The sequence below is a fragment of the Phyllostomus discolor genome, chromosome 7 (assembly GCF_004126475.2).
Source record: "Phyllostomus discolor isolate MPI-MPIP mPhyDis1 chromosome 7, mPhyDis1.pri.v3, whole genome shotgun sequence".
Taxonomy (NCBI): domain Eukaryota; kingdom Metazoa; phylum Chordata; class Mammalia; order Chiroptera; family Phyllostomidae; genus Phyllostomus; species Phyllostomus discolor.
The window spans coordinates 6,486,346-6,512,703 of NC_040909.2; the positions used below are offsets into that span (position 1 = coordinate 6,486,346).

At 56.6% G+C, this 26,358-nt stretch overlaps 1 protein-coding gene across 1 annotated transcript; it reads left to right on the plus strand.

Annotated features, from left to right (window-relative positions):
* The first annotated feature begins 679 nt into the window (after positions 1–679).
* Positions 680–26,112, plus strand: LTF (lactotransferrin). The gene is given in 18 exon segments (XM_028518622.2): positions 680–831; positions 4,964–5,133; positions 7,931–8,039; positions 8,355–8,537; positions 8,856–9,003; positions 9,913–9,968; positions 10,945–11,123; positions 11,566–11,740; positions 12,634–12,654; positions 12,657–12,787; positions 14,067–14,157; positions 15,924–15,971; positions 16,905–17,060; positions 17,703–17,844; positions 20,794–20,861; positions 22,726–22,910; positions 24,126–24,315; positions 25,879–26,112. Coding segments are annotated over 18 exon segments (2,130 nt in total). The 5' UTR covers positions 680–788; the 3' UTR covers positions 25,914–26,112.
* The last annotated feature ends 246 nt before the right edge of the window (positions 26,113–26,358 follow it).

Sequence of the window (26,358 nt, forward strand, 5' to 3'; positions counted from 1 at the left end):
CCTACCTCACTGCGTCACAAAACGAACAAAACGTGGAGTGGAACCTCCTCCCGTTTGGCAAAACGGGGACAGGGAGACAGCCACTGGGGCCTGGGTGGCAGGTGGGCTTCCCCTCTGAGACCTGTGGCTCTGTTTTCTGGGAGCCACACTGTGGTAGGGCCAGGAGGGACCCCGTGGGCGGCCCGGGTCAGCCTCTGGGCAGCCACTGTCATCTCTTCATCTCTACAGTGTCCCAGGCTGCTGCCGACCTCAGGTGAGGCAGTGGGTTTGCTGTGGGGCTCCAGGCTGGCCACAGAGCCGGGGGAGTAGGCGGCCCCACCTGCCCTAGCCGGCTCCTGGGCAAAAGGACAGGTCAGGGTGGCAGTCAGGATGATTCACAAATACTCATCTTGGGACCCCTGCTCTGTGTCCCACCCTGGAGGTGGCACTGAGACCAGGGGGCAGACAAAACCCAGGGGCTGCAACTCTCCAGGGGCTTCCAGACTAGCGGGAGGGAAAGGACTTCCCAAAGGGAGGCAGCCCCGGGGGCAGACCTGTCAGGTGGCTGTGGGCTGGGTGTCCTCTCTCTCCAGGTGCGAAGCCCTGCCCAGGCCCCTTTCCTTCCCCCGCCCCCCATCCAGGGTTCTTTAGCCTCCAGGAGCCGGCTGGGGGGAGGGGGCGACAGGGGCGCCTGCTGGGCCACGGGGCGGGGCCAAGCCGGTGAGGTCAGCAAGCCCTAGATAAAGGGAAGCGGAGCGGGCGCAGGTGGCAGAGCCTTCACTGGCGGGAGTCTCGTCGGGACCTCAGACATGAAGCTCCTCTTCCTCGCGCTGCTGTCCCTCCTGGCCCTCGGTGAGTGCGGGTCCCTGGGGGCGCGGCCCGCCGGGTTGGCTCCAAGTGCCTGCAGTCACCGGGCACGGCCGTCCCGCCCACCCACCTGGGGAGGAGTCGGAGCCCGCGCTTCTGAGCTGTGCCGGGGGCGAGCCGAGAGCCGCTCGGAGCTTCCCAAAGGGCCGCCTCCGCAGGCCCTGTCCCCCGTCGCCCGAGCAGCACCTTTGGCACCGTGGCGCTGTTGTTACACCCGTTTTCAACGCGGTTTACCTGGGAGGCAATGCGACCCAGAGCAGGAGCGTGACTTGCCCACGACACACAGCAGACCTGGGACTCAAGACCCCAGCTGCCGCCAGGGCTGTGCCAGCCTGGGCCGGACAGAGCCTCTCTGAGCCGGCTTCCTCTCTGGAAAGAGTGGTCCACACGTCCGCCCACGCAGCTGTGCGGGCGGCAGCAGGGCGGCCCCTGCTAGGGGCAGGCAACGGGTGCCCTCGCTCCCGCCCCCCACCAGAGAGGGGCAAGGCGGTGGCGCAGACCCCCTGGTGAGACCCCTTTCTCCGAGGGGGAGGGAAATCGACGTCTGGTTTCAAATGTGCCCAGACTAGAAGAGACTAGAAGGCACCCAAATATCTGAAGTGGTTTCTGGGGTGCCCCACGGGCACTCACCGGTGACGGATGTTGGTGATGTAAGTGCTGGAGCTCGGGGCATCCTCAGGGAAGGGCAGGGTCCCAGGCAGCAGCCAAAAGGGCTGTGACCGCAGGCACTTGGGCGGTGAGCCCCGGGGGCAGGGTGAAAGCCTCCCCCACTCCCTGCCCAGTTCCGTTCCAGCCCAGCACACCCCCTCCTGTCTGCCGGAAGGGGGTCGTTGGAGAGCAGCCCTGAGCTATGCCCCCGAACCTAGGGAGTACGGTGCTGCCCCTGTCTGCCCCTGCTTTCTGGTACCTTCTCCACGTTCCTCTCCGTGGGTGCTGCTCACCCCTCTCTTCTCCAAGGCAGGAGCTGGCTGGGCCAGGACGGACTCCCTTCCGCTCCCTGGATGTGGCCTGCTGGGTGCACAGCACAGGTGCGGCCCCCTGGGAGGGGCCGAGAGGCGAGGAGGTGGTCACGGGCCAGGGGCCAGGGCTCTGGCTCAGAGCTGCTTCCGTTTGCACCTGTGTCTGCAGCTGTCTTGGCCCCCTCCACCCCTCCCCAGCCCTGGGAGCCACGGGTCTCCCCATCCCAGCCTCCCAGCCTGCCTCTGACACCTTGGGGCTGACTCAGCAGGGTGTGGCCCATGAGCAGGGGAGGCAGAGGGCTGAGGGTGCTCCCCAAAAGCACACGCCATAGGGACGGGGGCTCAGGCAACCCAGAGTTCCTGTGTTTTGTTTGTAACAGCTTTACTGGCTTGCATTTTACAACTCACGAAATTCACCCGTTTCAGCGACTGTCAGCGGTTTTTCCAAGGGGTGTGACGCGCCCCCCCCCCCCCCCGCCCCCATCAATCAGGTTCAGCACATGTCCATCCCCTTGCTGCGATGCCTCAGGACCACTTATTTACACGTCCTCCTCCCCCCAGCCTCCGGCTACCACTCCTCTGCTCTCTGTGTCTGCCAAGTGGCCTCTGTGGGCACGTCACAGGAGGGGAGTCACACCGCGCGTGCCCTCCTGTGTCTGGAGTGTGAACGCAGCTCCCTGACCTTGTGGTGCCCACCAGCCAGCCATTCCTTCCTTCTCATCACCCAGGGCGGTCCCACGGGAAGGGTGTGCCGCTCACCGTCGGCGGGCACCCAGGCTGTTTCCGCTTTTCGGCTGTTCTGAATGTCCATGCAGCCGTCTTTATGTGGACAGGCGCTCTTACTTCTTTCTAGGTGTCTAGAGGTGGGGTCGCCGGGCCACTCGGTAACTCTGTCTGTGTTCACTGCTTTTCCAGAGTGCAGACCGCTTCCCATTCTCAGCAGCACATCAGGGGTCCCCTCTCTCCCCGTTGTCGTCCTCTGTTCTAGTGGTCACCATGCCAATGGCTGCGACTCGATGATCTCATCGCGCTTCTAATCTGCATTTTCCTGGCGACTAAAAACGTTGAGCATCGTTTCAGGTGCTTAGCAGCCATTCACGTGTCGTCTTTGGAGAAATGTCTAATGTCTCTTCCTCTCTTTCGCCCGCTTTTGACTGGGCGGTTGGTCTTCCTGTCCTGGGGCTCTCCAGGGGTCTTTGTAGACGTCTTCTTCCAGCCTGTTGGACTTCGTTTTTATTTTCTTCGCTGTCTTTCGAAGCGCAGCAATTTTGAATTTGGATAGGTCTCGTTTATTGATCTTTTAAGGGATGGGTGTGCTCTTGGCGCCATGCTAATTAATCTTTGCCTAACCCAAGGCGGCAAAGTTTTTCTTTTGTGTTTTCTTCTGAAAGTTTGTTTCCTCTCTTACAGTGAATTCTGTGATCCACTTTTGAGTTGGTTTTTGTGGGTGGTGTGAGGCGGGGCTCTGGCTTTGTCTGTTTGTATGTGGGCATCTGATGGTGGGAGCACCCTTTGTTAGCAGACCACCCTTTCTGCCATGTGCCTTAGCACCTTTGGGGAAAAAAATCAATTGTACAGATAAGAATCTGCTTCTGGACTCTTAAATCTGTCTCATTGAACTGTGTGTGTCTATCTTTATGCTAAAACCAAACTGTTTTGATGGCTGTAGCTTTAGAGTATGTTTTAAAATCAAGAAGTAAAATTCCTCCAACTTTGCTCTTTGTCAAAATTGTTTTTGGCTTTCCTACAGATGTTATATAAATATTAATGATAAATTATATAACTGTGGGGGCTATTTGCTATAAATTTATTTGTTTCTTCTGTATAAATTTTAGAACCTGTTTACCAAGTTCTGCAACAAATGAAAAAGCCTGCTGGAATTTTGATAGGGATTGTGTTGAATTTCTGTATCAATTTCAGGAGAATTACCGTCTTAACAATATTGAGTCTTATCAAGCATGAATATAAATGTCTCCCCATTTATTTAGATAAATATTTCCTTTAGTCAAGTTTTATAATTTTCCTTGGACAAGCCTTGCATTTTTCTGTTAAATATTGTCCTGGGTATTATTCTTTTTGATGTTATTATGAATAGAATTATATTTTTAATTTTCTTTTTGGATCATGCAATTGTTTGTATGCCAAAATATAATTAGTTTTTGTATATTGACCTTGTGACCCATGACCCTTTGTACTTATTACTTTTAATAGTCTTCTGGGGACTCCTTAGGATTCTCTACACAGAGGATCATGGCATCTACAAAGACCATTTAACTTCTTTTCCTGCCTGGATTTTTTTTCTTGCCTTATTGTTGTGGCGAGGACCTCCAGTACTGTGTTGAATAGAGGAAGTGCGAGTAGAAATTCTTGCATTGTTCCTGATATTAGGGGGCAGAGCATTTAGTCATCACCATTTTAGTACAATGTCCACTGTAGATTCTTCATAGATACCCTTTACCAGGCGTCCATGGGGTTTTTAGGAGCTCTGGGCCAATCTGGTTCAGCCCTCTCCCTGACTGCGTAGATTCCAGCAACAAAGCCGGGCTGGGCATTGGAATCTGTCTTTCTGACTCAGAGGTGAATGGTTGTAACTCAGGCGCACTGACCGACTTGGTACACCACTTACTGGGGCTCCTGACAAGGAGTCAGGTACATTTTCTTTAGTTCCCTTGGCATCCCCTGGGGAGATGCCTGTAGACACAACAATCTATGGGGACCTGGATTTTAGGCTGGACTTTGCCACTGCCGAGCAGCCAGCCACTCAGCCTCCTCAAGAGCCAGTGTCCCCATGAGGAGCAACAATCCCTTTCCTGCCCACCTCCCAAGTTCAAGCGGGACAAGGCAGGTGGAAGAACTCCATACACTGATGCAAGGGGCCACCGTCATGTTTCTAGTCGCAGGAAGGAAAAGAACCCAGAGGTTCTGAACGTCTCCTCTGATTTATTGAGAATCATGGTCCCCTGACCAGGACAGGGTGCTCATTATGAGGCCAGCGAGACACCTCCACCTGAGCAGAGAGGCCTGGCTGACCCGCAGGCTGGAGAGGGAAGGGGAGGGGCGGAGAGAGAAGGCGGGGTCTGGAAAACGCCGCCCGAGGGTTAGGCGGTCTCTTCCGCGAGCAGCGGTAGAAGCCTTGCTCCTTGGCCTTTTCCTCCCAGGACCGAGTCGGGCCACACGCAGGAGAGGCAGAGGCGTTCGATGGTGCACCATATCCCAAGCAGAGGCAGCGAAGTGCTCCAGGCTGAAGCGGAATCTGGAGCGGGTGCGTGGCCCCTCTGTGATCTGCTCGAGAAGAGACTCCTACCTCCAGTGCATCCAGGCCATCGCGGTGAGTCGGTGCCCTGCAACCAAATGGGCACCAAAGCCGGGCAACCAGATGGAATGGAAGGGAAGCGAAGGGAGGGGAGGGGAAAGGCGTGGGATAAAATGTAAACCCCTGCTCTCCCCTCCTCCCTTTGCTTTCCCTCCTGGGTGCTTGTCGGTTGGGGACAGTCCTCTCTCACAAGACAGGAGGCCCTTTGGAATGCAGAAATCAACATTCCAAAGCGGGGAGACCGTGCGTGGTGGGGGGAAACTGGGACCCCAACATAAACAGCTGTGCAGAAAGGACACAGCAGCAGTTACACCAGATGGCCTGTAACACTGGCAAGCGTCAAGGTCACCCTGCAAGGTAAAACCCCCAGAAGGCTGTGACCTCTAAGCCCTGACAGCAGTGAGCTCAGCCGGTCACAGCCACCGACATCGTGTTGCGGACATGAGACACGGCGCACGAGGCACAGGAAAGACACTTGTCCAAGACATTTCCAGAGAGAGATAAGAGGATCGTGACTTTTGGATGACTTCAGATTCCGTTTGTTTGCTGGGGTGCAAGACCTACTGAAATAATTTTTGCCGATTCACCCCACACATATGTCCTATGTGCCATGGTCAAGGGTACTGGTCTCCAGCACAGAGCGGTAACCCGTGTAAAAGTCTTCAAGAAGAGCTGGGTTGTCAGAGCCAGTACGTAGGGGAAGGAATCTAGTTGGAGCAACGTTTTAGGAATAATTTTGTAACTACGGCCTGTGGACACACAGCTCCAGCCTTTCTTGCCCGTTTAAAATGCCGATTCCTGGGCTCTGTTCTGACCGGTTCAACCTGAACACCTGGGAATGAGGTCACAAAATCTGCCTTTTTCACCAGCCTCTGATCTGAAATCAGTTTTACATATCATACATCAAACTAAAGTTGGGATCCATTAAATGATTAAAAAGGAAACATGCATTATCGAAAAGCTAGAGGATTGATTAATCAGCAGCACCGTAGCAGAAAGAGGCATCGCTTAGCTTTTAGGCAGTAAACTAAATGATGAGGTAAACTGACAGATTTTAAAATATAAAATTATTGGTTCATAGCCAGTAGAAACATTTACACAGAAATTTTAGAAAGCACCAGAGTGAATATGCGTCAGCTTTGATCACAATTCACATTCTGTAAAGAATGGATTCAAACAGGTAAGAAGTGTAGGATCACACGAGAAAAATGATAGGAATGGAGTATTCTTAGGTGGAATTCATAATTAATAAAAATACCTGGCTGGCATAGCTCAGTGGATTGAGCTCGGGCTGGGAACCAAAGTGTCGCAGGTTCGATTCTCAGCCAGGGTACATGCCTGGGTTGCAGGCCACGGCCCCCAGCAACCGCACATTGAAGTTTCTCCCTTCCCTCCCTAAAAGTAAATAAATAAAATCTTTAAAAAAATAAAATAAAAATACTTATACATTTCCCTTGATAATCAGAGAAAAACAAACCGAAGCAATTTGTTAGCACTTTCTTTTTTCTTTCTCTCTTAAAAAAATATTTATTTATTTTTAGAGAGAGGAGGAGGGAGGGAGAAAGAGGGGAGAGAAACTTCCATGTGAGAGAGAAACATTACTTGGTTGCTTCTCACACCCGCCCCAACTGGGGACCAAACCCCCAACCCGGGCAGGTGCCCTGACTGGGAACTGAACCCACGACCCCTCACCTTGTGGGACGACGCCCATCCCACTGAGCCACACCGGTCCAGGCAACACTTGCGTTTTCTAAAGTAATAATGTACTAAGGTGAAAGCCTGTCCTGCCGGCGACTCTGTGGCAAAATGATCCTTGCTCTTGGTGGCGTTCTAAGCTGGCATCACGAATCTTCTGGAAAGCAGCCTGGCAGCAGCAGCAGCAGCCAGAGCTGGGAAGATAAACAGGCTCCTTGCCCGTGTGACTCCACCCTCAGATGCCCGCCACGTGGCGACAGGTCATCGGAAAGAAAGAAAAGCCAGCCGCGAGGACAGAGCTGCTCCTGCAGGCACCGTTTCGGCAGCCGACGCGTCAGAAGCAACCCAAGTACGGGACATGTGGGGGGATTGTTTAATAAGCTGCAGAACCACCACATTGTAATGAAACAGCACGAAGTCAGTAACATCCACAAAGGCTCTACAGCAGTAAGAGAATGGGTGGTTTTAGATGAATAAAGCAGTCGACAAAATATCACCCACGCCAGATTGCAGATGCAAGAAATACGTGAGCGTATGAGAAAGAAGTAAGGAGCCAAAGAGGATCAAGATAAACACAGTGGGTTAGGACTTCAAGGTGTCTTAAGAACTACATTTCCTCTTCCATAAAAAAGAGCTTGAAGTGACTCTGGAGCAAAAGCCGGGGAGAAAGTGTCCAGAGCGTGAACTTGAAACATAAGCCCCTGCGGAAGGGTGTGCTCAGGAGAATTCCACGGGGTGGGCGGAAGTAGGTTTGCAGTTGTTCGTGTGCGAAGTACCTCAATAAATAACCAACCGTAATAGGACAATAAACTGTGTCTCACATACTCGCTAGTATAAACCTGCTTTTGCCCCGCCCTGCACGGGGGGAGGGGGGGGCAGGCCCAGGAACGAGTCAGCAGGCCCCCCTCAAGGGCTAAAGCAGCTGGGCTGGTGCTTGTTGTCCCAAAAGAGGGACCCTCAGCTGGTGCCCCTGTCACGGGATGTCAGCGGACATGATCCAAAGCTGACCCTTTAGAGGAGCCCCCCAGCCACACAGAACCTCCTGACGCCCCGCAGGCCCCTTGCCTGGGGTGGGGAGGGCTTCCTCCTGAAGCCGGTCGGGCCTCTTTGCTTTCAGGCGAACAAGGCAGATGCCATCACCCTTGACAGCGGTCTGGTGTACGAGGCGGCGCAGGACCCGTACAGACTGCGGCCTGTGGTGGCGGAGGTGTACGGGACCGAGGAGAGTGAGTGCTCCCTGGGCACCCGGAGCTGGGGGCGCTGCGGCCTTGGCCCCGGGCTTCCATGGAGTCAGAGCAGATGAGACCCCGGGTTGGGGTCTTGGCGGCATCACACTTGAAGGCAGGGAGTCCCTGGTGGGCGCTCTGGGGCGGAGGCCGACCCACCGGAGGACAGCCTGTGCTCCCCGGGGAACCAGGGCGGCAGGCCCCGGGCAACTCTGCGCCAGGAGAACCTGCAGTACCCGGGTCCCCTGCCCACCGGGGGCCGTTCTTCCCCCTGGGGCCCAGGCTCAGCATTTGTTTCTCTCTGCCCCTGGGCAGCACTTCAGACGCACTATTATGCCGTGGCCGTGGTGAAGAGGGACAGCAGCTTCCAACTGGACCAGCTGCAAGGCGTGAGGTCCTGCCACACTGGCCTCAACAGGTCCACCGGCTGGAACATCCCTGTGGGCACACTCCGTCCGTACCTGGACTGGGCAGGGCCGCCCGCACCCCTTCAGGAAGGTGAGCTGGCCGGGGATGGCGGGTGGTCTCAGGCAGGGGTCTCTACTCTGGTTCACACACAGCCACTTAGGAGTCACGCAGGTGAATGTCCAGGTGACTCCAAGGCAGGGGCGAGGTTAACCTGGCGGGTTCGCTGCACCGGCTGCCCTTGGGAGCTGGTCTCTGAGCTCCGAACGTCAGCACAGAGGTCACACACCTGGCAGGGGTGGAGGGAGGGGCTGCCCCCTGCCCCGGGCCCGAGGGGAGGGCACACTGGGGGGCGTGGCTGGCTGCGGCCAGGGCTGCCTCACGCTCGGTCCGTTCCTCTGTGTCCCGCAGCCGTGGCCAACTTCTTCTCCGCCAGCTGTGTCCCCTGTGCGGACGGCACACAGTACCCCAACCTGTGTCGCCTGTGTGCGGGGGCAGGGGAAGACAAATGTGCCTGCTCCTCCAAGGAACCGTACTTTGGCTACTCCGGCGCCTTCAAGTAAGTGAGACGGTCGTCCTTTCTCCAGCGACCCGGGTGCCACACGTCCTCAGGCCGGGAGACCTTTTCTCTGGCCCCCAGTGGAGCTCAGCCTGCCTGTCGGGACCAGCGAGGGGTCCAGCCCCCACTGCGGTGCAGACAGAGACCCTGCGCACCAGGAGGAGGGTGCCGACTCTGCCCGGGGGGTGGCCCCTCGCCTCCACTCCAGAGGCGGTGGTCCCCTCGGTCTCTCCGGAGGACCCTGAGTCTGGCTTTGCCCTGTGTGGTCCTGGGTTCTGCCTGCTGACGCTGCCCCCTCCCTCACCACGCAGATGGGCGGGAGGAGCCTCGTCATGAGACAGCCAGTCCCAGGCTCCTGGCTGGGCACAATGGCAGGGAGTCTGGGCTGCTGTTGGTCTGCCCCACCTGGGCCCCTCCTCCCTGAGCTGGTGACAACGAGCCCTGCCTGCCCGAGTGACGACCCTGTGCCCTCTCTGCCCCCAGGCAGAGGCTGGCGCCGCTCCCCTGGCCCCTGTCTGCCTCCTGGGCTCAGGCAGTTTTGCAGAGGGGGGCCTCCCCACCTCTCTGCCGGCCAGGGCACGTTGGCCCACTCAGTCCTGGGGGCAGGAACCACGTGGCCAAGGATATCGAGACTCTGTCTTCTGGCGTAGAGGCTCTAAAACTCTCTTTTACACAGGAAGGGAAAGTTTTGCCCTCTCAGCTCTCAGAGCAAAAGGTGGGGTCCTCTGGCCAGCAGCAGGGTCCTTCCTCCTCAGGACGCACCTGGTCGTGGCCCCTGCCGCCCGCCCAGTCGGGCTGCCCCTAAGCCTCCGGGCCCCGCCCTGCGAGAAGCAGATGCCCACGGGAGACAAGCCCCCTGTTCCCCGGGGAGGCCACTCCAGGCTGACCCCCCTGTACCTTCGCTCACAGGTGTCTGCAAGACGGGGCTGGAGATGTGGCTTTTGTCAAGGACAGTACGGTGTTTGGTAAGAGCAGCGAGAAGAGCTGCGGGACAGCCTCCTTTCACTGTATTTTATCGTAACTCCGCATATTGAGCGAATTCGATGCTGGCACACTGTGTATATGGGCTCCATACAGGGCGTGGCGCTGCCTCCCCTCCCCCCCTCGCAGACACCATACCAGGGTTCTGGGCGCCTGTGCTCGGGGTGTGTGTGGTCTTGTCACTGCCCGTGTGGGGCTGGGCTCCTGGGCTCCGAGCTGGCGGGAGTTCCACTGGGCGGAGGAACCTCGGGACTGAGCGTTTGTGACTGCCCCGCTGCCCAGATGTTCCGCCCAGCGTTTTGTTTCGGAGGTTTCTCTATGCCCTTGCACGCGTGTCCAGTTCGGTGGCTCTGACCACGGAGAGACGCTCCTCGGAACGTGTCCACCAGACATGTCCCTCGGGATGGCCTGGGTCACCCTGCCCTCCCCTTCCCCGCAGACAGCTCCGTGACTCACGCCTTTAGTGTGTCCTCTTCCTGTCTTGCTGGAGAGTGTCCCCGAGGGGCTACACGCTGAAGCACAGTAGCTGGGTGCCCACGGGGGCAGGCCTACCGCACTCCATCTGTTTTTATTCTCTCTAGAGATGTGGGCGAGGCAGCGCCCCCTGGCTGGTCCCTGGGTTTGTCTCCATCGTGAGATGCTTGTCTAGGTGGGGTTGCCATGGAAACAGGTGGGGTCAGACGCAGCTCCCTTGACCCACCGGCACCGAGGCAGCCCATGTAATCCAGTCACAGCATCCCTAGGTGGAGCCCCAGAGCTGTCTGAGCCCTGTGTTTACCTTTCTGAGTGTTCTGGAAAAACTGGGGTGTCTTTCTTTCTGACACCCCCGTTTTGTCAGCTGGGCAAGACATCGCCTTGAGCTCAAGTTCCATGGCAGGGCGGGGGGGATGGCTGGCTCAGGGCTGCTGCCTGGAGCAGGCTTGTCTGGGTCCTCCAACCCCTCCCCTCTCCCTGCCCCAGAGAACCTGCCAAACAAGACGGAGAGGGACCAGTACGAGCTGCTCTGCCTGGACAACACCCGGAAGCCGGTGGAGGAGTTCGAGCAGTGCCACCTGGCCCGGGTCCCTTCTCACGCGGTCGTGGCCCGCAGCATGAACGGCAAGGAGAACGAGATCTGGAGGCTGCTCCGCAGGGCACAGGTGCCCGCACCCACAGTCCCCCCGCCTGCTCGGGCTGCAGCTGGGGCCTCCCTCCTCCCCCAGCCCCCCGCCACGCTGGACACAGAGCTGTGACCCCCCCACCCCCCGGTGCAGCAGTGTCCAAATCCAGGAGGGTCCTCTGGACAGCAGACGCTGAGAAGCCCTCTGGGGTTACTGACCGACAGCGTCTCGTGGGCTGGAGGGAGGACCACGCCACGTGCTCGGGACTCTAAGGGGCTCGGAACCCAGCGGCACTCTCAAGACTGAGCTGTGTCTCAGAAATGGCCCGAGTCCCTCACAGGAGGAAGTCAGCCACGGTTCCCACTCTCAGAATCGCCCCTCGTTCCAGACGCTCTCTTTCGGCGTTGTGTGTGCGTGTGCATGCGTGCGTGCGTTTCCTTACTGACCACCGACGACATCGACTCTCTTTTCCCTTCATTAGGAAAAGTTTGGAAGAGGCAAGTCAAGGAGGTTCCAGCTCTTCAGCTCCCCTCGCGGGCAGAAGGACCTGCTTTTCAAAGATAACGCCCTCGGATTCGTGAGGATCCCCCCGAAGGTGGACGCTGGGCTGTACCTCGGCTCCGGCTACCTCACCGCCATCAAGAACCTGAGGGAGTGTGAGTGAGGGCTCAGGTGGCGAGGTGGTGAGCTTGGCTGATTCCCCCAGGGAGAGCGCGCCACACCCCCCGCAGCGTGGGCAGCGGGGCCCTGCCCCCTAGTGGTCACTCCCCCAAGTCTCAGCCCCTGGACGTCTTGAGGTTATGTTTGATGCAGGTGCAGGTGCCTTCTGTTGACCAAGTAAAGGCACTTGAACATGTGGGAGAGTCTTCACACACGCATGTGTCAGCCACGTGGTTAATACTGCCACATGTCCCTGTGAGCCTCAGACTCCGCACTCCTGATTGAAAAATCAGTTTTCCTCCTACGAAGGGGGACATAGGAACAGGAACCAGGAGAGCCAGGGCCCCTGGTGGGGCGAGGCCAGAGGCCGGGACGCACACCGCCCTGTGCCTGGGCTCCTGTTTGGGCTCAGGGTGCCACATGGGCCTGCGCAGCCGTGGTCCTTCCCCTGAGGGGGGCTCGGGGTGCAGTCTGGTGAGCCCCGAGGCTGCACTGTGGTTGCTGGTGGTGACCGCCAGCTCTGGGGGAGGTCCGAGTGGAGCTGGACTCTTGGGGGCCGTCACTGTCTCCGCGTTCCCGAGGCTTCATCCTGTGGGACTGAGATACTAGGCGAGTTGTCACACTGAGGGCGGAGGGGTGGGTTAGAAGCCAGGAGAAGAACGGGGTTCGGAAACAAAGGGGGGGGCGACCCTGCCTGAGGAAGGCGCTGGGTGCAGACAGTGGAGGGAGGGCGGGGCGGGTGCGGAAGGCTCTTCCGTCTGGGAGCAGGGGCGGTCGGGCAGGGAGGGCGCTCAGGGTGGAGCTGGGCCCCAGGGAGGTGAGCAGGGCTGGGTGCCCGGGTCTCCGGGGCAAGGCGCAGCCCCCTGCTGACGGTGGTGCCCCCGCGCAGCGGCCGCGGAGGTGGAGGCCCGCAGGCCCGGGTGGTGTGGTGCGCGGTGGGCCCAGCGGAGCAGCGCAAGTGCCAGCAGTGGAGCAGCCAGAGCAACAGGACGGTGACCTGCACCACGGCCGCCAACACCGAGGACTGCATCGCCCTGGTGCTGGTAGGGGCCCACCCCCACCCACGGGGGAGCCTGTGCCGTGTGTGGGTGGGGCCGCGGGCTCTGCGCAAGACCCCAGGTCGTGGGCTTCTGCTTAGAAGGGCCTGGGCACTACAGACACACGTTGAGGGGGTCAGGTAGGGTGGGCCCGGGAAGGGCTCCCCGGGGCGGCGCACAGTGTGCCTACAGGCACAGCTTCCTGTTGAAGAGCCATGTCCTGTGGGCTCACGGCTCCTCTGATTACAAGAACAGCTCACAGTGACTGCAGGTAATTTGGAACATAGAAAGGTGTGGCATAAAATAAATAATAGAGGCCAGGTGTGACCTCACACACGGGGACACCACAGCGGAAGTCCGGGCAGTGTCCCACCGAGGGTTTCTGGGGGCATCGGTGTCACAGGCTGGCCACGGCGCTGGCTCCCCCCCACCGGCTAGGTGGGTTCTGAGTTCTTGTCACTTAACAGTGTATCATGGCCCTTTCCCCGTGTGAATGCAGGGTCTTTGAAAACGCTTTTGAAACAACGATTTCAGGGTGCCTTTTGTGAGGATGTGGCTTGGTCGTGACCCTGTTCCTCGTTGTCCCCTTCATTTGTCATCATCGATGACCCCGTGATGAGCATCCTTGACTAGAAATCTTCATGCACGTCTCCAGTTATTTTCAGTACCTTTGCAAAAAACCTATCACTGGGCCAAAGGGGAGTCTGGGATCTCGATACATCCATGCTCCCGGGCTGGAGCGTGGGCTCATCCATCCCAACAGTGAGCCAGTTTGCTTAGAAATTTCTGCTTCTAAGAAATTTCTGCAGGCAATTCGGAACTATAGAGAGGTATGGTGTAAAATACCTCTAAAGAGGCACATTTAGGGGGTCAGGCAGGGTGGGCCCAGGAAGGGCTGGGGCGGCACACAGTGTGCCAGCCCGACTTCTGCATAGTCCGACTTCTGTGTAGTCCTCCGAGTGTAGCCAGCTGGCCCCCTCTGTTCCCTGAGCGCCGGAGGCCGGCCCAGGAGGGGGCCCCAGGCGTGCAGAGTGCAGGAAGGGATCCGTTCAGGGCACGGAGGAGTGCTCGTGCGGCCTGGGCCTGGTCTTCCCAGCGGAAGTGACAGCATTAAAGGCTCTCGGGGGCCGGCCGAGGGCCAGTAGTGCACGTGGTGTGTCCTTTGGGTGCCCTCTGCTGCTGCAGCGGGACGGCTGACACAAGGCCGTCCTCACAGAGAGCTTTCGGGACAAGCGGGGCGTGAGACAGCCTCACCATGATGCCGAGACGCACTCTGTCTTTGCAGAAAGGAGAGGCTGATGCCTTGAGTTTGGACGGAGGATTTATCTACGTCGCCGGCAAGTGTGGTCTGGTGCCGGTGCTGGCAGAGAACCAAAGTAAGTGGGGGGCGTGCCCTCCCTGGTTCGTTCCGCCTGGGCCGTGGGATGGGGGCGTGGAGGGGTCGCCCCCCATGGCAGGTCTGGTGGGGGGGAGACACTGAGAAGGATGGATACGCTGGAACGTGAGAGTGTGTCACCTGATGAAGCACACAATGGCTTCCTCTCCTTTACTGTGTTTGATAGTTTAAGGTGTTTTAATAGCAGCAGACAGGAACGGCACAGGGGACAGATGACATTAAAGACATGTCCTTGCGTGGAGGACAACACGGAAGAGTGTGGTAGTAAATGGATGGAATCGGCTGTGGGGTAGAAATGCTACCAACACCATTCAGTTGCCATCCACAAGAAATGTACTTGAAATTTACTTGTTTTTATTTTTTAAAATCCAAATGCTGGCGTTGTCCACACAAAATTTAACAGGCTCATTTATAACTGTTATAAAGTCGAAGTGCCAAAACGTGTTCGCTGAAGCATTTGGGCTCGCATCAATGCGTCATGGTGCCGCCCGTATATTTGAAAATTCACACACGAATGAAACGGAAGAGCAGCCGGCGCCTGATCCTGCCCCTGTTTTCCACTTGCCGCGTTACACTCAGGCCCCTTCAGACCCCATGGAAACAGAATACCTGGCAGGCAGAGCTACCAAGGACAGGAAGCAGAGATTTTTTTTTTTAAAGAATGAAATGTTTCCTGTCCTAGTAGACTCTTAGGCACGTGCTCCGCCTGCGGGGCTCACTGGCTGGGTGTCTGTCGCCAGCACGGAGGAGGGTAGCTTCCGAAAGGCGCCCCACCTGCCCCTGCAAGGCACCAGGAGCAGCTGCACTCTGGAAGCACAGACCTGTTTTGAAGGCCTGAGCAATTTCCCGCACGGGACGCTGGGGGTGTGTGTGTGTAAAATTTGCAAATCAGACGTTCAGTGGACTTCTGAAAACGTCCAATTTCGTGGAGTGCCACGGTGCTGGGCCTGTAACAAAGAGGTTCCTGCACCCTTCAAGCGGGGTGGAGGGGTGCATAATGTTAATAACTAGTTTATGTCCACAAGATGAAAAAGGTTGAAAATTGCTGGGATAGAGCCCTCTTAAAGTACGCCCCCCTCCTTCCGCTGGAGCTTGGCGGCACGGCCGTGGCTGCGAGCACAGTGGCCCCTCTTCCTAGTTTTTGAGAAGCTTTTAGTGGAGTATCACATACGTGTAGAAAGGGCGCGCAAGGGTCCGACTCAATGACCTCCCACACACGGGCGCAGCCCCAGGCGCTCGTGCCCAGATCGAGACACAGCCAGTCTCCCGAGTCCCCCTGTGTCTTCCCGTCACCGGCCCCCTCGCTGCAGCGCGGGTAACGACTCCTGGCCTCCACGGGCGCAGTCAGCGCTGCCTGTTTCTGAACCCCACGGGGCAGGGGCCGCACACACGTGCTGTTTCGTGTCTCTCGCTCAGTGTTGGATTTGTGCCATTCCTCCGAGGGGTGCGTGGTTGTAGAATGCCCAGCCTTGTTGTGTAGCATTCGGTTGTGTGGCTCTGCTGCGGCTCTTCACGTGTGCTCCTGTGGGCGGGCGTCTGCGTGATTTCCGGTTGGCGGTGTTGTGAACAGTGCCGCGGCGAACGCCGGTGTCTGCCTTCCGGTGAACCGGTGGACGCACGTCTGCTGCCTGGAACCACCGGGACGCTTTGTTTGTATTTGATGCTGCACGGCTGAGCTTTAGAAGTTTGTGATTTCCCAACACATCTGAATGTTCCACGACCTTTTGCTTGTCTTTATTCTTTTAGGATCCAGAGAAGGCAATAACTTGGATTGTGTGAATACACCAACGGAAGGTGAGTTGGAATCATGTTCAGGGTCAAGGGTGAGTTCTTGTTGCTGGAGGAAGAGGTGGCAGGAACTTAAAAAAACTCACAGAAAGAGATGCAGCCAGAGTTCTTTTGAAGATGCACATAATTCACAGATACTCATCACTGATGTGTACATTGACCTTCACACTTGGCCGCATCTTGGCCGCGTGGGAGGAGAGGTGCCCCAACCCCGTCTCTATGGATGCGGATGCGGTGGCTCAGACTGCCTCCCGGAGTGCCCCGGGTCTCGCTCACGGGCAGAGATGACGATGCTGGGGCAGCTTCTGTCTCTCCTGTGACTCCTGTGCTCTGGTCCCAGCCCCACCTGCCCCCGTCCCCCTGCCCCCGGAGCCGGTGCTTGCTCAGCTTTGGAAGAGCTCCGCACCACCCAGAGCGGGAGTCTGTCAGGTGCACCAGCAGGAGGAGGACAGCCACCACACTGACGCCCCCATCCCCAGTACAGGACTCTGCACAGGGTGGTCCTGGAGACACACCCCGGCATCCAGACAGCCCTTCGCCTGGTGGCCGCCATGGCTCTGGCCCGGAGCATGTGACCGCTGGGGATCTGGGCACTACTGGGGTCACACTAGATGCTCAGTGTTTGCTGCTCTAGTAGCTCACACCGGAGGGTGGATTTGCTGGTTTATAACTCAGGGACAGGGGTGGCTGGCCAAGGACGGTCCGCAGAAATCACTTAAACGACCGGCTTTTCTTCCTGTCTCATTTCCCAGCCCAAGTTAGTCTCACCCTAACGTAGGACAGCAGCGTAGGCCTTCTGGTCCACCTCACAATGTATTCCCTGGGGGGCCGTTGCTGAGGGTGCTTCCTGGCCTGCTTTGGCCTGAGGTGCAGACAGATGCCCCAGCGTCCACATGGCAGGCCCCCCGGAGATTAAGACTTGCTCTTCTGTCCTCCAAGGGTATCGTGCTGTGGCGGTGGTCAAGAAATCCAATGCTGGCCTCACCTGGAATTCCCTGAGGGGCGCGAAGTCCTGCCACACCGGTGTGGGCAGGACGGCAGGCTGGAACATCCCCGTGGGTCTGCTCTTCAACCAGACGGGCTCCTGCAACTTCGGTAAGGAGTCCTGAGAGAGGAGGGCGGGCGTCCTGGGGGGCGGGAGCCTCAGGGAAGGGCGGGCTGCCCTCCGTCCTGCGGCGTGCACTGGCTCTCTGCACAGCCGATCATGCCCCGGGCACCCCTCTCCGAGGTGAAACGCGGGCCTGTCCGCCTGTTTCTCCGCACCCTAAGAACGGGTGCAGGCTCCGAGCGGTACAGGCGGTACTTTCTACCTCCTGGCGCTCCAGGTCTAAGTTCCTCAGCAGCACGGGCTTCCGAATTTGGGAGAAGGCGCTGTCTGCCCCGTGTGACTTCTGTTACTGAGCAGAACCGATTTCTCGGTCCGCCCTGCAGCGGCGGAAGGAGAATAGGACCTCAAGGCTTCCGGCTCCATCTGCTCCGGGGCTCCTCTCTGCCCGCCCCACCCAGTGCCTAAGCCCCGCCCCATGCCTAAGCCCCGCCCACCCGTGCCTAAGCCCCGCCCCAGCTGCCCGGAGCCTGGTGCTGTGGAGGTGTGTGTCACCGCTTGGGACAGTGACTGTGTTCTCTCTGTTCTGGGCCACAGAAGGAACCCGCACCCAGCCGCGTCCCCTGCTAGGGAGAGGCCGCACGCGTTGACTCAGGTAGGAAGAGCTGACTTCCCGTGCTCCTCCTGTGCAGGTGAATTCTTCAGTCAAAGCTGCGCCCCTGGGGCAGACCCGAACTCCAACCTCTGCGCCCTGTGCATTGGCAACGAGCAGGGTCAGGACAAGTGCGCCCCCAACAGCAACGAGAGGTACTACAGCTACAACGGGGCTTTCAGGTGAGTGCTACGGTCCGGCTCCCGCAAGGCAGGGACATGTGCCCCCTGCGTTTCTAAGGGGCCGGATCTGGCCTGTCACAGCAGCGGGCGGGGGGGGGGGGTCCCTTGGCGGTTTGCTGATGGGCAGCGCCGATGAGGGCTCCTCCCGCCATACTCACCGCCCTAGAAAGTGGAGGCGGGCCCTGGGCTGTCTGATCTCGGCTCTGCTGGGCTCTTCCCCGGCGCCTGGAGGCAAAGCCAGCCTCAGTGGTGGGGTGCCAGGTCCTCATCCCCAAATCAGACGGAGAGAGCAGGCAGTATCTTAAGTCCTATCTACAGCTCAGTTTCGTGGGGGAAGAAGTGTTCTTTCTTCCACAGTCACCACCCTGCCCCCTACTCTGCCATTGTGTTCCACATGCCACTTTTCTCTCTGGTTTTGGCCTTGGACACGACAAAGAAGACAAGCAGTATTGCAGCGTTGTTCTCCACGGGTGAAGTGGAAAATGGCCCCCAAATAGGTTTTCAGAATTATTTGCAGTGAATATGCACCACCCACGTTTGTAACCCCATTCACTGGGACACTGGGCACGTACTGCCGTACTGCGTTAGGCAGGGGTTTGAAGGACAGAGCCCTCTCCTACCCTTTTCCTCCGAGAACGCATTTCGCCACCAGATGGCGCCGTGTACCTGAGAGTGACGGGTCGGACTGTGGTCTTCGAACTTTCTACATTATGAATTCAGTAGCCTTCTCTCTAGCGAGGAGATGATACAAAACGAACTTTTATAATATTACACTCTGAGTGACTCAAAAAATATTTTGTGAATGTACAAACCTATCTTTCAGGGACTAAGGGTTTGCAAGTGGAAAAGTTGTGATGGGATTTGACTCAGAAATATTGAATAGACACATCTCTGATACAAACCCAAAGGAATCATTCAGGGTTTGTTTGTTTGTTTTTTCCCCAAACCTATGGCAAGGTACGATTTCCCTGGAAACACCTAGTCTTCAGCATCCCTATTTGTACTCGGGGAAAAGGCTTTGCCCTTTTTTTTTTTTTTTAAGATTTTATTTATTTATTTTTAGAGAAGGAAGGGAGGGAGAAAGAGAGAGAGAAACATCAATGTGCGGTTGCTGGGGGCCATGGCCTGCAACCCAGGCATGTGCCCTGGCTGGGAATCGAACCTGCGACACTTTGGTTCGCAGCCCGCACTCAATCCACTGAGCTACGCCAGCCAGGGTCTGCCCTTTGTTTTTTTTTTTGACTTTTACTTTTTTATTATTTAGAAACTTCTCAGGCAGACATTCTTCCTAATACTATCTACTTTTCCCATTTTTCACTGGTGTTTATTATATTATTAACTTAATAGGAAACTGGGGGCTGCTTCTTTGCCACTGAAAAAACTCATGTAAGGTTCTCATTAGAACCCCACACTTGCTTTGCCTCTTGTTCAAACTGAAAGCCGGAACCAGAAGTCCTGCTTACCTCTGTGTCTCTAACACCTGCCCATGGCCGGTTTTTCATGTTTCACTCTCGGCCGTGGCTGGCGACTTCCTCCTCAGGGAAGACGAGATCTGGCCTCTCATTCTGTTCCTGTGCTGCTTCTGCCCACAGCCCCAAACTTCGTTCCCTCTCAGCTCCTTTCAGCAAGATTATGTCATCTTCGGTGCTTAGATTCTTAGGAATATGCAAATATTAGTCTCATGAGTGTGTGTTCTAATAAGCTATTTCTCTTACTGTGCAAAGGGTCTGTACGCGCTGCACAAAGGTAACAGATGCCCCACAGTGAAACGCCACCAGTTGACGCCCAGGAGTGAGGCCCCATCTCGCCAGGATGTGGCGGCCGGCGCAGACCTAACGATGCTGGTGCCTCTCTCTTAAAGTGGACGAGCCGCCGGAGAGCCCCAGCTCTTGGCAGAACTAGCAGAGGCATGGAAACCAGAGCAACGACAGGCAGGGGACCCAGGGACGATACAGGAGAGAGCATGAAACTGTTTTATTTACGCTGCAGTTAACTTCATTGAAGAGGCGAAAGGGGGTGCAGCGTTCACGAAACGAGAAGGGGAAGATCTAAAAAAGGAACAGCCAGACTGCCAACGGAGCTTTTAGGAAGTAAAAAAATAACCATAAAAATTCTTTAAAGTGACATCATGATGAGATTGTGAAACTGAGCGAATACCTCAGACGCTAAAAGGGAAAGAAGGGCAAATAATACAAAAATATAACTAGATGGAAAAGTGCAAATTAGGCGGTCATCCAGGAGAGTCTGTCCTTTAAGAATTAAAGTTTAAAGAGAAATCAGAAAAAGAGTACTGAAATGATCAAAGAGCTAATGAAGTAGGGGGCTATGATTAGAGTTTCCAGGCTACAGATTTCCACTCCGTCCCTGGATTCCGTGTGGGGGTTCTGCCCTCAGCTGTGTCTGCTTCTCTGGTCCACAGCGGCACTCAGGGTCAGTCTCCCTGTGAACAAACCTCCGGTCCTGCCAGGGCGAGGGGGGCGCTGCGCTGGACGGGGGGAGCTTAGAGGCGCCTGTGGAGGCTCGGTCCCGTCCTCCTGTTCTCAGCCGTTTTCCACGGCCCTCTGGTTCCTGAGCCTCTCTGGGGCTCCGCTGTGCTGCAGCTTTTCATTGCTCTGCTGGGCCGATTACCGCTCATCCATTTCCTCTCTGACTTCCATCGTTGTCATTATTGTCTTCTCTCTTTCTCTCCTCACGCCGCTCACTCTCACGGGTGCATAGCTTTAAAAACATCCCATAAATGTCATTTTACTGGGGCTTTAGAAGGAGGGAAGCCACACATATGTGTCCAGTCTTCTATTTTAAACCCCAAGGTCCCGGAAACATTTGTCTTTATCTTTTCTGTGTTTACTGCAAATGTTTCAGATTTTGGAGTGTCTATTGCAAACGTCTATGAAAACTCTAATAGTTTCTCTTCTCTGGCCGTGTGTTTTGTCTTCCGGAACGTTCCAGGTGCCTGGCTGAGAACGCCGGAGACGTGGCCTTTGTGAAAGCCTCCACCGTCCTGGACAACACGAACGGTGAGCGAGGGCATTTCCCCTGCCCCTCGGCGCAGAGGCTGCGGCCTCGTGGCACCGCCTCGTGGTCATGCTGGCGGCGGGGAGGAGGGCACACGGTTTTCCAGACCCTTGCGTTAGTCTCAAAATTTGTTACTTTGGGATGCGACATGGTGATGTGTATAGTGCCACATTGACCCTGAAACAGTCCTCTCTCTCTTTCTCTCTTACACACACACACACACACACACACAGACACACACACACAGACACACACACACCAGCAGTACTCCAAAGCAAATGTCTCCCGGCTTTGTCTAGACAACCACAGAAACATACGTCTTGCTGCCCCAGCCTATGGGAAACCGAATGGGAATGATATTGCAAAAACAAACAAACAAACAAAAAACACAAACTTACGCAAATAAAATTTCCCTTTTAAAAAGGAAGTGGGGAACCTCCATTCAGCCCCATGTGAGTCCCCGTCTGGAAACTCCTTGGGAGTGAACGGGGGCAAGAATCGCAGGCAGAGGCGGATGGTGGAGGGTGAACCCCCAGCCCATGTTGAGTAATTGCTTTCTCTCTGGGCATCTCTGAATGAAAACCACAGTGACCAAGTTCAAGGCTCCCAACGGCGCCCCTCCTGTTGGTCCTACTCAGCCTCCCCCCTCCCCCACTCCGCAGCAGGGGCCTTGCTGTTCGTCCCCTGAGTAAGAACTGCTCGACTTTCTGCCTCCTTCCTTCAAGGATATCGGTCACGGCTGCTCCTTCCTCCTCACGCCTTTTGGGAGAGGGATCGAGGCCAGCCATGTACCTGTGGAATGACCTCAGTATCAAAGGGACAAAGCCAACAGAAGGAAGGGGTGGGGTGCTTTCTGGAGGGGAGATGGCAGGCGAGAAGCAGGGGCCCGAGCCATGACCCCGAGTCTGGACGCATGCAGACCTACCTACATGCGATTCCGTTTAGAATTGATGAACCATGCACCTAAGTGATCTCCCGGGATCAGGCGTCAACTTTAGTCATAAACTTCTGCAGGGTTTTACAACTGTACTTTGTTGGAATTGACTAAATACATTGGAGAAACCCAGAAAGTTTCCTCCTTTTCTCTGGTCCCACTGAGAGCACTTGAATGGGAAAGGAGAGAGGAAATGATTTCTCCTTGAACAGAAACCAGCTGTTCTTTTTCTGGAACTCACTGAAAAAAAAATATGGCACAGAGGGAGGGTTTTTTTTTTTAAAAGCTAAAAAATTGGACAGCTTTATCGAGACACAATTCACGTACCATGAGCCCACCCATTCAGAGTGTAGGCTCCGAGGTCTTCTGTGCATCCACCACCATGGCCCCATTCTAGAACCCTCACGAACCTGCCTAAAGGAACCCCCCATCCCCACGAGCACTCGGCCTGGCCGGTACCTTGATGTCAGCCCTGGAGATGCTCAGAGCAGAAAACACAGGCACTCAGTAAGAAAGAAAAAGGAAGAAACGACCCCCTGTAGCTGTCGGCAGTCACTTCCTCACGCCCGTAGCCGGCAGGCATGCATCCGCTTTCCGTCTCCCTGGATTAGGCCGCTCTGGACAGTTCTCGGGGGTGGAACCCTGCACGGCCTTCTGTGACTGGCTTCCTTCCCCGAGCATCACGCTGTCAAGGTTCACCTGTGCTGTGGCGTGTGCGAGCACGCCACTCCTTTTTCTGGCTGAGTTCCAGCCCGCCGCATGGATGCGGCGTTACCATTCAGTGTGTTTGAACCTTGCACAGCGTGTGTGGGACAGTGAGTTCTTCTCTGTCCTTCGCATCCCCGAGACCCCAGGGCGTGCGTTTCAGGAGGCCAGTGGACGGTGACACCCAGAAGGACCCTTGGCCTGACGCCACCTTCTTCTCTCCCCAGGAAGGAGCACCGAAGCGTGGGCTAGGGATCTGAAGCTGGACGACTTTGAGCTGTTGTGCCTAGACGGCGGCCGGAAGCCTGTGACTGAGTTTGAGACCTGCCACCTGGCCAGGGCCCCGAGTCACGGCGTGGTATCCCAGAGTGGCAGGGTGTCATTCGTGGAGCAGGTGCTGCTGGACCAGCAGGTGGGACCACCAGGGCCTCCTGCCCTCTCCTAGCTGCGTGGGCTTCTGTCAGCTGGGGCGGTCACGGAGCTGGGTCAGCCAGCCCATCCGGAGCCTGCCTTCCCAGTCCCTCTGCTCGGAGCTGGTAGTGACAGTGATTGTGTCCTCTAGACTAGCGGGGGACCCAGAGTCCCAGTGAAGACAATAGCGGCTTCTGTCCCGGGATTTCTGGGACTGACCTAACCTCCGCCGGCAGTCTCATGCCCCTGACCTTGTGCTCCCTGCCCGGCTCAGACCCGGTTAATCTCCTTGTCGTCGCTTTTTTTGTTCTTCAAGCCAGTGAGGGTGACCACTGAGCCCTCCCCCGGCAACCGGGTAGAGTGGCTTCCTCAATGCGCCCTGAGTCTTGGCTGAGTGGCCAATGCTCTGGACAAGGCAGCCATGTTTGTCCCCCCTAAAGACACCGAACCCAGAATTTCTGTCGCTTTAAGGCCTCCTATGAGAAGTGGGGGTGTGGGAAATCCCACCGTTTCCTTCAAGTCTGTGACTCTCCATGGAAACTTCTAGTCTTGTATTAAAACATCATGTCTCTGGGTGTGCTCTAAAGATAGGGCCCTGGAATGGCACCCAGAGGCACACTGAGTGGCGGTTATGGGGCCCTCGTGGTGGCGCACGCACGCGCTGGGGCTGGCGGGAGGTCGGCTGCCGTGGAGACGCTCAGTGTCCCAGCTCAGCCTGCGGGAGCTCCGGGTGTGGAGGGGGGACGGTGGCCCCAGGAGACCAAGGGACCTGATCAGTGGCAGAGACGGTTTCCAACACAGACTGCCTTTCCGAGAGAGCTGGCCAATTAGAATGCCCCTGGTGGCCCACTTTGGGGGCAGGTCCCCCAAATCCTCCGCTGTCACTTAGTCACCCACCCCTAACAAGTTCTAAGGGAAGAGGCCACAGATTAAGAAGGAAGGAGGGATGGCGGGAGAGGAGATCAGAGAGGCCGAGGGCCTGGGTGCTGCCCACCCAGGGTGGGTCTGCGGGCTGAGCCCCGGGCAGCAGGAGGACACTGGGCAGGGGACACTCGGCCAGGGCAGTGGGACAGCTCCAGAACTCAGCTCCTTTTGGCCCATGTTTGTCCCAGTGTTGACCCTGGGGGTGGGTAGGGGGAATGTCCTTGGCCTTGAACCCATGAACTTGCCCGCGCTGTCCCTCGTCCCTCACTTGCTGTCGGCCCCTTTGGCACAGAACAAGTTCGGAAGAAATGGCAGCCGCTGCCCAGGCGCGTTCTGCTTGTTCCAGTCGGAAACCAAGAACCTCCTGTTCAACGACAACACCGAGTGTCTGGCCAGACTCCGGGGCAGACCGACCTACGAGCAGTATCTGGGCCCGGAGTACCTCACGGCGGTGGCTAACCTCAGGCAGTGCTCCACCTCCCGTAAGTGCGCCTGCGGTGGCCTCTCTGAGAAGCCAGCACGGGCGGGCGAAGGTCAAGGTGGGAGGGCCAAGCGGCTCTAGGGAGGAAGGTGGGCGTTAAGAGGTGAAGGCAGTATGTTATCTCTAGGCCTCCGGAAGGTGTAGTCCCATTGATGAGGTGAAAGAATGAGAGAAAAAAAGAAAGCAGATAATATGCTCAATTTTATAATTCTGGTCATGGCTGTTACGGAGTTTTAAGAAACCGATCATTTTATTTAATAAAATGAAATGTGGGTGTATGTATGTAAATGTGTATATACATGTATGTATGTATGTATACATGTATATACACATGCATATAGACACACATATGTATTTTTAAAAGATTTTATTTATTTATTTTTAAGCAGAGGGGAAGGGAGAGAAAAAGAGGGAGAGAAACATCAGTGTGTGGTTGCTTCTTGTATGCCTCCTACTGGGGACCTGGCCAGCAACCCAGGCATGTGCCTTGACTGGGAATCGAACCTGTGACCCTTTGGTTCACAGGCCGGCGCTCAATCCATTGAGCCACACTAGCCAGGGTGACACATATATATTAAGAAATGACAAATTCTGATTTCTAGACAGTTTCCATAAATACCAACGATAGAGAATACAAATGCTCAAGAAATACTTTAGCTAGAAAAAATAGACTGACGATAATTCAATCCTTTAAAAGCATTTGGGAGACTCCGGAGCACTGTGAGGCTCTAGCTGGGCGATGATGCTGAGATTCCAGCACCCACAGTCTCCCCTGTGCCAGGCACTGGCCCCCCTGCCCCATCCCGAGTCAGAGCGCTGCATGGAGGGGGCGGTGGTCCAGGCTTGGAGGCAAGGCCAAAAGTCTCTCTCTCACTGGCTCCCAACTCAGGTGACTTTGCCCTCTAGGGGACACAGGGCAATGCCTAGAGATACTTTTGATTCTTATATGTTAGGGGACGCTAAAGGAAGCAGAGAACAGCCCTCCCAACAAAGATTTCCCGGGTGGCACCTGTGCCCCAGGGTGGCGAAGCCTGCTCTCCACCAGCTGCGGTCCCAGGAAATTGTGCCGCAGGTGTTTCTGGGAATGCACCTTGGGGAAACCTGGCTGTAGGTCGTTCTTGCCAGCAGCCAGCTCACACTGGCATGGACCGCACACCCTGGAGGGCAGCGCCCGTCTGTCCCAGCTGACCCCTTGGCCCTTAGCAGCGCGGTGACGCATTGGTGCATGCAGGAGCCTGTGAACACCACTGCAAACAGAGCTGCATAAAGATGACACGCCAGTTGCTCACGGTCCAGAAGTTGGGGGACCATCAGTGTCAGGGATGAGGTGCAGGGGGGCGGGTAGGTCGTGTCACCCAGGCCAGAGCAGGGAGTCAGCCAGGCCGGCGAGGGCCAGAGCAGCCGTGTGCGCCGCCTTGGGCCGTGGGGACGTGCGAGTGGAGCATCGGCCTGCAGTGGTGGGGGAAGCCCGGAGGAAAGTGTCTGGTTTAGTATCATCCTTAATTGACATGTGGATTAAAACAGAAACCGGGTTCTGAAGCTCCTGTTCCGTTCTCTCCCACAGCACTCCTGGAGGCCTGCACCTTTCTGAGGGGTTGAAACCCAAGAAGGTGGCCCAGCCCCCTGCCACCCCCACCACCCCACAGCCGCCACTGCAGCCGCCACTGCCCGGGCCCCATCCCCAGCCGCTGGGGCCCGCTGCTCCCTTCCCGAGGGGCAGCTCGCTAGGCACACCTGTTTTCACAATTTCCTGCTGTCGTCGCAACAAGAAATAAAACCGGAAATGCCGTTGATTTTCGTTCCTTATGAAGCATCCTTCATCTTTTCTAGAATTTCATACTGAAACCTCGCGTCTGACCAAGTCCCTGCACGGTGGGACCTTTCCTGCCGAGGTTTTCAGTTCCGGATGGCCCTCGTTCCTGCAGTTGTGGGTGTGCGGCCAGATGGTGTGGGGCCTGAGGACAGGCCGGGAACCGTTCTCCCCACGGCCGTGTGGCTGGACGGCGGCAAAGTGGTCCCCGCGTGTGCGGCCGTGCAATGCCTT